This window comes from Penaeus chinensis, chromosome 38, assembly GCF_019202785.1.
Source record: "Penaeus chinensis breed Huanghai No. 1 chromosome 38, ASM1920278v2, whole genome shotgun sequence".
Classification (NCBI taxonomy): domain Eukaryota; kingdom Metazoa; phylum Arthropoda; class Malacostraca; order Decapoda; family Penaeidae; genus Penaeus; species Penaeus chinensis.
This window is the reverse complement of record NC_061856.1, coordinates 20645802-20658301: the sequence shown is the minus strand read 5'-3', so window position 1 is coordinate 20658301 and position 12500 is coordinate 20645802. Positions and strand designations below refer to the sequence as shown.

The window sequence follows — 12500 nt, the reverse complement described above, 5'->3', positions numbered from 1 at the left end:
TGTGAGTGCATGACTGCTTAATCCTAGCCTCCCGAAGGAGACCAGCCGATTGGCCTGGCCGGGCCAGGATCAGGCCACCAAAAAGGCGTGTTGCTAGCCGCAGGGCGTGCTCATTCACGGCATCTTTCAACCTCCAGGACTCCCCTCTCCACAGCGCACAAGGCTGCCACGCACGGCAAACACGTAGGTAGGTGTAGAGCCCTGGGGAGAGACCTGAGGGTATGCCCTTCCGCCTACAAGACATCATTGTTTGGAACCGTTTTGCTCATCCCTCTGAAACAACCACCCAAATGTTGTTTCACCTCAGTGAGGGAGGAGAGGACCTGTACCTTTTCAAAGTGAATGCCTCCTCCCTCTGAAACAGCCACCCAAAAGCTGTTTCACCTCAGTGAGGGAAGAGAGGTCCTGTACCTATTCAAGGAAGTTCCTTCATCCCTCTGAAACAGCCACCCAAAGCCTGATTCGCCACAGTGAGGGAGGCGGTTCCTGTGGCAGGACGGGAAAAAGTGTTCAGTCTAGCAGGTGCTAATTAGACAGAACGAGGGTGAGGTGGCTGAAGGCCTCAGAGGAGAAGTGGGGCTCCTACTTGCCAATTCGTTCCTATGCAAAAAATAATTAGAGTGGCAGTCATCAGATGGTCTGCCATACCAGTCCCTAGCTATAGAATGGCACACTAAGGCCCCCCAGACACACCCCAGTGGGAGGTAAAGGTCTGCCCACGTCCGAGCACAACCCCGAAGATGGGGTCCAGTTCACCAGAGGGTGCACAGTTACCCTAATGCCGAAAAATGCATATAGCAAAGAATTGGCTATAGAGCACAAAGCTAATTGCAAGCAATTAGAATTACGGCAGCAACAAAGGTTGTGCGCGAAACAGCCACGGTATCACGCAAGGGCCAAGGCCGAGTTTGCTGTGGGGGAAGTCCACTGTCTCTCTTTAAACCACCCAAGCAAAAACCTTAAGACCGAGAGGTCCTGAGAGCCCTTGATATTTTCTGGACGAGAGCCAGGCGGTTCCTCTAATCCCTCTGAAACAACCACCCAAAGCCTGTGGCAGCCCTCGGCGGAATTAATGATGCGATTGAGATTTACGAAGTTCTAGTTTCGCCCGGGCCTTCTATATATGGCCCGGCCTGTGTCAGCTTTTTACGGCTGTCTCATTTGGTTCTCTGACACTCAGTGTTTACCGTGGCGGTGTGATTGCCAGTAGGCGCTCCTGCCGCCATGGTGTAAGCATATCGCATAACCTCTTTACCAGCACGGCGGTGTCTCAGTAATTGTGTATGCTCACAACTCTCTAAGTAATGTACTAGTGGGGCTCGCCGCAGTGCATGCAACACCTCTCTTCACGGTCTATTGTTTCTATAATCTGCCATGCACAGTGGTAACCTAGGCGCATTCTGTTGATTATTTCAGAGAGTGCCAGTGGTTCATAAGCCTGTGGCGTCTGAGTACCAGCTGGCCGAGGGGGCGGCCGCAGTATACTTCAGTACATTTTCGGCTTAGTTTAATCTTCATGACATTTGGGGGGCATACCCCAGTTGATGATTCTTCTTCTATCCTGAGCAAGAATTCTTTGTGCTATGGTAAGAATCGTGGTCAGGAGATAGATGTTGTCTGTGGGTGAGCTGTGCAAAGACAGTCAATGGCTGCCTGGAGTCTGTATGTATGTCCACGTGTCCTTCCCTTAGGGACACGTGGGCTAGGGCTCCCATGATTGCAACTGCCTCTGCCTGTAGCGAGGAGGCGTTGTCTGTTACCCTCATGAATTGTGTGGCATCCCTTGCTGCAATGCTGGCGCCTGCAGTGTGGCTCAAGGGATCGACCAATCCATCCGTGAAGTATGTTCTACTACCCGGAGGAGTGATGGCTGCAATGACCCTCTGGGTTTCTGCCTTTAGACCAGGCGTGGGGTATAGGCTCTTTTTCATTGACAGGCTCATTATATTGAACTCTATCAAGGTTTGTGCCCACGGCGGGGCTTCGATAAAGTCGGGGTGGGGGGAGTCCATGCCCTTAGCAAGAAGCTGTTCTTTGAGCGGATAGCAACACCCTGTCTGTGTGAGAGAGCCAGGAGTTGTTTGCAGAGAGCTCATTGTCTTGTTCTAGGCGTCTGACAATTTTTTGTCTTAGGCTTGTGTTGCCATTAGATCGATTCGTGAGTCCAGGGGGAGAAGATTTTCCTCCATCAGGAGGTTGAAAACTTTCGTCCACTTAATGGCACCCAGAATGATCCTGGCAGCTTCATTTTGGACTGTCTCCAATTTGTCTGTGTACTTTTTCTTTGCGGCAATTAGAGTGACTGAGGCATAGCCCACAATGGGCCGGACAGCATGTACATAGAATGATCTTAGTACTTTGTGTCTGGCTCCTATGCGTCTCCCAGTCTTTAGTCTCATGACAAACAGTCCTGCTTTGGTTCGGTTGACCAGGTACTGGACCTCCTTCTGGAAGGAGAGGGTCCGGTCTATCCTTACCCCAAGGTATTGGAATTCCACTCCCTAGATTTTCAGACTTGTGCCTTGAACTGTATGTCTCAGAGCCATGGCTTTAGATTTGGTTGCAGAGATCTTTAGTCCTGTCCTACAACACTCCTCGGACACAAGGTCCAGACAACGCTGGGCTTTATTCAGGCTGTATGGTCCAGTGGAGGTAATAGTGAGATCGTCTGCATATAAGATGATCTTGCACCCCACTGGGAGGTTTAGGTTGAAGATGCAGGACATTAAAGTGTTAAAAAGGGCTGGACTGAGAACCCCGCCATGTGGCGTTCCATTTTCTAGTGGCATGTGCTGTGGTAGGTGATCCTGGAATTTGACCCTGGCAGTCCTGTTCCTGAATTAGTCACTGATTGTGCTTAAGAGCGTGGCTATGCTGTGCGCTGTGCTCATGCCTCTTGTGAACCCGTGGAGGTGTTCGTGCGAGGGTCCCATTTTCAATTGGAGCCGTCCTCTCGGCCATCTTGGCCGTCTTGGCTCCTTTGGTTTTGGGATGGGAACTATGGTAGCCCTCTTCCAACTCTGGTGTAGAGTGGAAGTTTCCCAGGACTTGTTGATGAGTTGCAAGAGTGCTCACCTGCTAGTCCTAGGTGGGAGATAATGGGGTAAAGATCCCATCAGAGCCTGGGGCTGTGTTGGAACTGGATTTGTAGGCTTTTCTTAGTTCCCTCAGAGAAAAGATAACATCTGCGTTATCGGGTTCGGCTGCCCTTTCTCTGATCTGAGCAAGTCTGTCTGGTTGTAGGGATTCTTGTCTTGCCCTCAGCTTGGCCGGCAGGCTGTTTGCTTCCGCTTGAGGGTCATGATATGTGCACCTCGGGGCTGAGCGGCTGGTAGCTCGCCTGACCCGCAGCTCTGAAAGGGTGGTTTGGTGGTCGAAGGACTCACACCATTCCAGCCACTTTTCCTGCCTGACTCTGTTGGTAGTTACCTTGGCACCCCTGACAGCCTCCTTAAGTTGTCAGGGGTTCTTTGCCTTCGGTATAGTTTTCAGCACATGTTTACTTGCTGAAGTACCAGGCAATCAGGTGTTTGTGGCAGCATGAAGACATGATACCCTGAGAAGTGAACAATGTCCACTGTTATTGTCTCCTGGAGCATGACAATGTCAATGTTCCTTGATCGCACTACTGTTTGGAGAATGGCGTTCCTTGTGGAGAAGTCATTGATGTTCAACTGTAGAATGCTTAGTTTGTGTGTCATGATGTTACTCGGTGATAGTTAAATCAGAGACATCGTCGGATTCAAGTTGAGAGTCGGAGTCTGACAACTCCATTGCGAAGTCCTCGCTGGATGAGGACTCCTCGTCTGTGGTCAGGCTATCCTTGGGTCCACAGGGAGGTGGAGAGCCTTTGGTAGCACTGACTTTTGTTAGTTTGGCTTTTCTCAGGCTATTTCTGTGTCTTCTTCTTTGCTGGCCTTGCCTGGGCAGGGTCAGCTTGCTCTGGCTGCACAGATTCAGCCAGTTTTGGCTCTGCCTATAAAGGCATGGCCTGGGTTGGAGTGGGGAGGGGAGTCTTCGAGTCTCATTCTTTCTCAGCCTTTTCATTCGACCTCCCCAGGGCTGTTGCTACTGCTGTGACTACAGCAGTCAACAGGAGAGTCATATCTTCCTTGTCGAAGAGATGATCATCTCTTGGGGAGGCTTTAATGGTGCTCTTAGATCTTTATTCTTTTGGTTCTTTTTCTGCACTTTTGACATGGTCTGGAACTCCTTTTTGTTGGAGACATCCGGTATCGGCTGGGGGGTGGCTTCCTTCCTCTTAGGAGGTCGGGAGGCCTTTTCACTTTTGTTCCTTCCCAAGACATAGGTGCCGGGTGGGGGGGGGGGGGGGCAGGAACAAAGTCTTGTCGCCTGAGGGCCGCATCTTTCCAGACAGAGCAAGCTAAATGTCCCAACTGTGCCTCTTGGCACAGTTGGGACATTTGGCTGTTGTGTCCCTCCTTTCTTTAAGGCATACCTCTGTGTTGTGTGCCTTTCTACAGACACCACATTTAGGCTTAGCTGTACAGCTAGTCTGGTCGTGACCATATTTCTGGCACTTGAAAGTAGTTCAGGCACATACGTTCGAAGGCTGTAGTTGTCCCAGTTACCCAGATCAAGGGTAGTGGTTGGGGCACCTTTCATGGTCACCAGGACTTGCCTGGTTGGAGTCTTCCCCTTCGACATTCGAGCTCTCTTTTCCTGGGGATTGAGTGGGGAAAGACCCACTTTCCTCTGTAGTAGCATGACCCCGCAACCTGAAGCTCAGCATACTTCCCAGGTTGGGTCATGCCAGGTCCGCCGTCTTGTCCGCGCTCATTGGACAGCGGGCTCCCCTCGTTCCCTGCGCGCTTACACAGCGCTCGTATACTTAAGCTGCAGGCAGCTAGTGAGATCACCATTCCCCGATCCTAAAGCAGAACAAGAGCATAGAATCGGCACACAAGGACTGCCCAGTCCTTAGCTGACTGGGAAGCCTCCCAGTTGGAGTTTACCGGGGGAGCCCCCCGTAGAACTCCAACTTCAGCCTTCATCACCCAGCCAAACCTGTGGGCACTCACACCCACACAATCACTCCCTAAAGAGATAAGACACCAGACTAACATAGTAGATGCCCCCCATAACCATCTACTATACCTCCCATCTGCTAGCTCCTTCGTTTCCTGGAAGAAATTCAGGGTAGCTTGATCTTTGGGCATTGTGATCATGCCCTGATCTCGGGCAACCCGGATCGACAGCCGGATTTTTCGTTGGAACTCCAATGCCCTAACCAATTGGTAGGCATTGTCGAAACCTTCAGGTTTAACTGGCACTTTAAATTGGGGGAAACGTTTAGGTGGTCCAGACTCTCCATCAGAGTCTGTCTCCGGCCTCGGACGTTTCGGCCCGCCCTTTCGGCGTTCGGGCTTGCTTGTAGGGGCAGCAGCTTGGCTGTTGGCCTGGAGAGGCCAGTATGAGAGTCAATCTGTTTAACAATTCTGTGGACAGACCCATTGCATTCTGTCTTGTCCACCTTTGCAGCAGGCGTGATCCTGTGTGTGCGATTTTCTTTTGCCATCAGGAGGTACATATGGCTTCATGGGCCTTGCGAGGTTCGTCAACTTTGGGTTCTGTCTGTGGGGGGTGTCATTGACGGCATGACTGCTTGGCCCTAGCCTCCCGAGGGAGACTAGCCGATTGACCGTGACCGGGCCAGGATCAGGCCGCCTGTCTTGCTGGAATAGAGGACCAAAGAGGCATGTTGCTAGCCGCAGGGCGTACTCGTTCACGGCATCGCTCAACCTCCAGGACTCCCGTCTCCACAGTGCACAAGGCTGCCATGCACGACTAACACGTGGGTAGGTGCAGAGTGAATGCCTCTTCCCTCTGAAACAGCCACCCAAAGGCTGTTTCACCTCTGTGAGGGAAGAAGAGTCCTGCACCTTTCAAGGAAGTTTCTTCAGCCCTCAGAAACAGCCTCCCAAAGGCTGATTCACCACAGTGAGGGAGAGAAGCCAACTTTCGAGGCGGTTCCAGTGGCGGGACAGGAAGGCAGTGTTCTGTTTAGCAGAACCAGGCTGAGGGCCTGACAAAGGGAGGGGCTCTTACCTGCCTATTCATTCCTAAACGAAAGAATAGAGTGGCAGTCATCAGATCGTCTGCCATACCAGTCCCTAGCAAAAAGAATGGCAACTCTTTGCACACCGTAAGGCAGGCAAGCTAAGGCCCCCCAGGCACACTCTCCCCTGCAGGAGGTAAAGGTTTGCTCACGTCCGAGCACGCGCCCGAAGATGGGGTCCAGATCACCAGAAGGTGCGCAGAGTTATCCTAAGGCCGAAAATTCCGGAAAGAAAATAATATGCTAGAGGGCACGAAGCTAAATGCAAGCAAATGGCATCGCGGCAGCAACGAGGGGTGGGCGCCGAGGCGGCGCGGTAACGCGCAAACGTTGAGGCCGAATTTACCGGGGGGGTGGGGGGGGGGGGTTCCAGTATATCTTTAAATCACCCCGGCAAAAAATTCCGTGATCGAGGGATCACGGTAACCTTCTTCGCATTGTTCAGCTCGGCGCCACCCGCTGCGCCCCGTCGAACGCCTTTTCCGGTACGATCCTCCCGTCTCTCTGAATTAGCCGCGTAAGGCTAATTCACCGCAGGGAGAGAAGAGAGGAGTGTCCTTATGCCAATGAGGGGAGCCCGGCCTGTGTCGACTAATGTCTCGACTCGCTAACGTGTCAGCTGGTGCTGACTCGGCTTAGTCCTTACCCGCCGTGGTGTCCAGCCACAGTAGTAACCTCCAGGCAACAATTGCAACTTCTCGCGCCTGGGCGGGACGCGAACCGCCGACCCCTTGGATGAGAGGCCGGCACGTTACCGGAGGCTCGCGGAATTGATTCGCTTATATTCAGAGACAGCCAACCATGTCATGCACCGCAGCCGATGGTGATTGGCTGTTGAACGCTAGGTGCAGGTCTTGCTCTCCTTAAAAGTATCAAAAATGTCTGTGAATGTGATCGACACTCTCAGCCTCTAGCACCTGCTTCCAGAATCTGTACCCGAACACAATCTCAAAGGTTCGGGGCTACCTAGGGACATGGGCCATAGACCCACATTCATAGCTGCTGAGCGAATTTGTCTTACAATCAACTAGTTTACATGACTTTATGGAAATCCAGTATTTAGTACCTACATTATGAAGCATACAGTCATTATGTATTTTATATAATTTTGTTATATATATTTAAATATATATGTATATATGTATATGTATATATATATATATATATATATATATATATATATATATACGGGAGCAGAAGTAACTCGATCCTTTTATTTATGTCTGGTATAATTCTTTTGCAGCAAAGCACCTACAATGTACTGCTGATTATGATTCATCCTGCATAATGTCTGTTGATGACAAGGCTCCGGCCAAGTGGTTGTCAGCGATATAGCTGTTTGGCCAAAACTCAGTCAGCCAATTGCTTGTCGACTAAAATACATTCGATGAGAAGTCCACACACAGAAGTCACCGTATCTAAAAAGTGCCTTAAGCAAATTTGCAGAAATAATCGTAACACTATAGTCACTTATGCTCTTTGCCATTGAATATCTCGGTATTTTTCTACTCATCTTCTTTCAGGGTTAATATCACATACAAATAGCCAAGAACAGGCTCTGTAGTATTACAACTTGGGCTTTTTGAAAGTAGAAAATGAATTACCAAAAAGCATCTTACTATACCTAAGTCATTTAAGGGTCGGTCAATTTAATAACCTCATATTCCCCAGTTACTGTAAATATTTGACTTCCTCGCACATGCACACGTACACGAACACATGCACATACACAATTTTTGTGTATGTGCATGTGTTTTGTTATTATTGCTTTCTCATTACTTTTGTGCTTAAGTGTCGACCAAGAAGTTTTTTTTTTTTTTTTTTTTTTTTTTTCTAAAAGGGATTGAGAAGAGTTGATAAATGTACCTTTGTGTCAGTAAGGGTAAGCAAGCTTGGGCAAAGAGAGAACCAAGGATTGGGCCGTGGAGGACCCTTCACCTAGCCCTGCTAGCTAGAGATTTACTACAAGCTAATATGTTGTTGCAAAGAAACGACTTTGCTCTTCTGTATGAGTTCCAGATTGCGGGCACTCTGCAATGCCTCCTTTTAGTGTCATGTCATGGGAACAAATTTGAGGGCTCACCTTTGGCACCAAACTGTCCTGACAGATCTTCTTTGGTGGTAATCGCAGGTGACCACACGTTTTGCTGATCCATGCCCCCATCCTCGAATAAGCTGTTTTGCCAAAGTTACCACTGGCGCTAGTAATAAAAGGTAATAAAATAGTTACACTGAAAAAGAAAAGTAATGCTAGCTCTTCATCATGGCCAATACACTTTCTAGGTGCTGCCCATTAGAGATTGAGAGCATTAGGAATTGGGAATTCCCATACTGTGATTTAATTTTGTTTCTTGTTTGTTATGTTTTGTGTTCAAAGTTCATATCACATTGTTCAGTCTCTTTTCTCCAGAAGCCTCCCATTCACTTGTGTAAAGTACACCTTGTAATTTTTTCTCCCCTTCGAGTCAAGAAGTGCTCCAACATAGGACATTAAAAATGTTGTTCCTTATTTTAGTATCTGCATGTTCCTAGGAAGGTTGAGCGTTTAAGTATTCTAGGTGAATGGCAGAATCATCCTATCTGTAGTTATGAGGTAAAGGACAATAAGCCAGTTACATTTGAACAAAGCAACTAGGGCACATTCTGCCATAACTCACAGGATAAATGCAATTGACTCATTACGACAATAGACTCGCATGTCCTTGGCTGTAGTCATACTTCCATCCTTGAGAGCACTAAAATCAGTATTCCCCAATGAATTACCACTCGGGAAGAATCTCTTCTTGTTCATTTATGAATGTTGGGCCAAAATGGAGGCCTAGTTTTTCCCCAGGGTTTTGTGAGCTTATCGCATGAGGTTACGAGAGAAACTCTATATATCCCCTTTAATTACATCTTCTTTAGTTCCATTATATCATTTCAGGAAGTAACAGGGTCATGGGCTAATTTTTAAGGAATTTCATAACTTCACCAATATCATGATGTTGTTGCTGCTATCTTAAACAATCACGCTTTCCATTTGATTATTTAAACTGAGTGTTGCAGCTCTCTTGGAGGCTTAGTGCAGTCCCTTATGTCCCGCTTGAGTGTAGGGTGGAGACATTTATTTCCTTAGCATAGCTTAAGCCTGGTCATTTTTCTGACTGAAATCTCACCAGAAAAAGTCGTGGTTTTGTGTCCCAAGAGGTTTAAGCACTTTGAGTGTTGTTAGGATGAACGCTATAATCACTTCTGCCTTACTTATCTACAACAGATACATTAACTAATATGGCCTATTACTATCTGATATCAGATAGTAAGAACTTTTTCAATTCTTGCTGTTGTTATTTATTTGGTCATATTTTTCACACCTGTAGTAAATAGGGCTTAAGAGGGGAAGAAATTAATGTTACCAATATGTTTATCACGTAAACATATCACGTAGATCAATTCCCATTCAGTTAAAAAGGTTTCTTAAAAAAATGAATTATATAAGATACACTCGTCAATTGGAAATTGTGTGTTTACCATTGACTACTCTGCAAGGTGTTATCATCTTTCCATTTATCACCTTATTATTATCCTCTTCATCAGTCATTGTTCTATATGTTATACATGTAAGGACAGACGTTGTTTGTTTCTAATGTTCATCTCTTTTTATCCTTTCATCCTGCTGATTAACAGGACACACACAGATTGTTGCACTGCTCATTCAAGAGGGTGCCAGGTTGAATTGTAATGACCTTCACTATGGAACACCGCTGCATGCTGCTTGTTCGATGCAGAGACCATCCATAAGCTGTATTCACCATTTGCTGAAATCGGGTATGTGAATTACATTACTATGAAGTAGTCATTATGTTCTTACTGTTTTTCTATTGATATTTATATCCATATGTCTTATTATTTGCCTATATCAGTGATTCTTAATAGTTTTACCACTACACCCCTTTTGGGAATGTGCCCTTTCCTCCACACTTTTAAAATTATATGTTTTTAGTTGTTTTTTTATTGAGTATCAATGAATCACATTATTCACATCTCATATTTGACCATGCTCCCGTCAGGAGAATGACAAAATAGAACTGATTTTTTTTTTTCAAGGGGTCGCGCCCCCTTGGGAAATTACTGACGCTCCCCAAGGGCGGTGTCCCCCCACAGGTTAAGAACCACTGTCCTATATCATTCACTTCTCTACAGGAAAACTTATAGGTCCATTATGTGTCAGGGCACTCCTTATAATCAACAGTTGCAACGAACTGCATTTTTTTCAATCAATTGAACACAGATACTTGGAATCTCATTGTAACATCACTGATAAGAGTATTATAACACAATTTAAACAAAAGGCATTGAATAACGTAAATGCTGGTACATTTTAATATTATTTATCTGAACAAACAATGCTTTGATCGCTTATATGTTTGATATTTTAGTATTATTTATAAATGTGCTCAGAGTAGATGTGATATAAAAAAGATTGAAGCTGAATACGCTTAGCAGAGAACTAGGTTTGTTTGTAATTATAAAGGACTAAATAAAGATGTTCAGTTTCAGTTCCATTTTCAATTTCAAACTTTTCTCTCTGTATCCCCTTCCTATTTCCTTTGCTCACGTGTCTGCTTATCTCCACTGGGTCGGGTGACCTTTTTTAATATATCATAAAGGTTTCATGAAATCAGGACTGGTTTGCCTAGCTTGTTGTTGATGACACTCTTGTATTGTAATTTCTATATGTTGTGTAATTCCCCCCTCCTCCCAAATCTAGTGAGTTATCATTTGTGTATGAAACATTTGCTGAACAATTCAAAGGAGCTACAGAGCAAAAACATATATGGCTCTCATGCAACTAACAGCTATTGGTACAGTGACCCATACGGCTTTGCGATGGTTAAACGGTTCATATTAACAAGTATGGTATTGCATTGAACATCGGTGCAAGGGCAGATCCTAGTCTCACACTGGAATTCAAAGGAGAGGTGCTAGATATGCCTCCAGCACGCATTGCAGGAATTTGAGCACAAACATAGACTATTACTCTAAGAATTGAACCACCCTTGAAAGAAAAGATCTCCCAAAATGCTTCATGGTACACTTATTTCAATTACCTTCTTGAGGTTAAAATAGGCTTCAAACATCACAGTTTAACACTCTGCAGTGACTCAAGATTCATTGATTCCCTTTTTGTCAGAAGTAAACCTAGATTATTTCAGTCTGTGTTGTGGATTTGGAGCAAGCACTGTCCTATGCAGTGTAATACCTCAATGGTTTCTGCTCTTCCAGAGATTCTCTCACCCCTTCCAGAGAGTGATAACTAGACCCAAAGCTGCAAGATGGCAACCAAGACAATATGCATTCCTTGAGCTGTAGATTGACTTGGAAATCAACTCAGTCAGAGTCAGGGGTTCATTGTTGATTGGAGATCAGGCTTTGGGACCGGCCCAGCACTCACATGCACACTAACCAATGGTGCACACACCACAACAAGATGTGATGATATGACCATCTGTTGAGGGCTTAGCCTTCTTAGGACTTGGTAAGCAGAGTAAAAATACTTCGCTAAATAGTAGCTTTCCGTTTACTCAGCAAGATTATTAATATGTTGTTACTTTTCCCTCTTCAGCTGTGTCTAAGTCCAATGCGTCAGTGTTCTCCAGCCAGTCGAGCTGTGTTACATGCATTCGTGATTTCAAGTGTCTCTTGTGAGATAAAAAATCACATTAATACTTGAACTAAATATAACATATAATTGCTACTGGATCCAACTAGGCGTTATGCATTATGAATTGATTTGAGATAGCTATGGCAAACCCTAAGCATGGATGGACTAGTGGTTTTGAAATTAACTCCAGGGTAGCCACTACCATTCTTCGGTTGGCAAAAATACCAGAAAACATTCCTCTCCCACCAACCTCTACTTCATCTTCTCTACCCCCACAACTTCACTGCCCCCTCCTCTCTTATTACTACTCTGCAGCTTATTTTCCACCTCTCTGCAGTACTATTTTTCTCAGCACTTCTCTATCTTCCAGACGTCCCCGTCCTTCTACTGCCCCCACCTCTACAAACCTTTTGATCCCCTTACTCTGACAACACTCTCCTCTTCCAGCAATATCTTCAAAAACAAGTAGGCAAAGTTTCCTTCTACAGCCGTCTTGATTGTTACATCCGAATCTCAAGCTAAAGCATTATCAACCCTGACTAATTTCCCTGGAAAACCCATTCCCCCAGTACTTGTACCTTAACTGTCTCCATCTCCCAGACAGACTAGTCTGTCTACAACAAAAATTGGTCAGATTATGGAGAAAACTTACCTGCCTGAACTATTATGCAGTATCAGTATAATGGTAACCATTCCTCCTAAGGGCTGTAGTAAGTCCTCCACCATTATTACCAAGATTACTATCCATTGTCATGACCTCCCATAATGTATTTTATAAGG

At 46.0% G+C, this 12500-nt stretch overlaps 1 protein-coding gene across 3 annotated transcripts in view; it reads left to right on the top strand.

The window, feature by feature from the left end:
* Positions 1 to 12500, top strand: part of LOC125046010 (ankyrin repeat and SOCS box protein 13-like) — a 108268-nt gene that overhangs the window by 90285 nt on the left and 5483 nt on the right. For all 3 annotated transcript variants that reach the window (XR_007116615.1, XM_047643598.1, XM_047643597.1), the window contains one exon: positions 9743 to 9883. Coding sequence is in view for 2 of the 3 variants with exons in the window: in XM_047643598.1 (XP_047499554.1) it covers positions 9743 to 9883 (141 nt within the window). In the remaining variant the exon portion in view is untranslated. The remainder of the gene's footprint in view (positions 1 to 9742; positions 9884 to 12500) is intronic.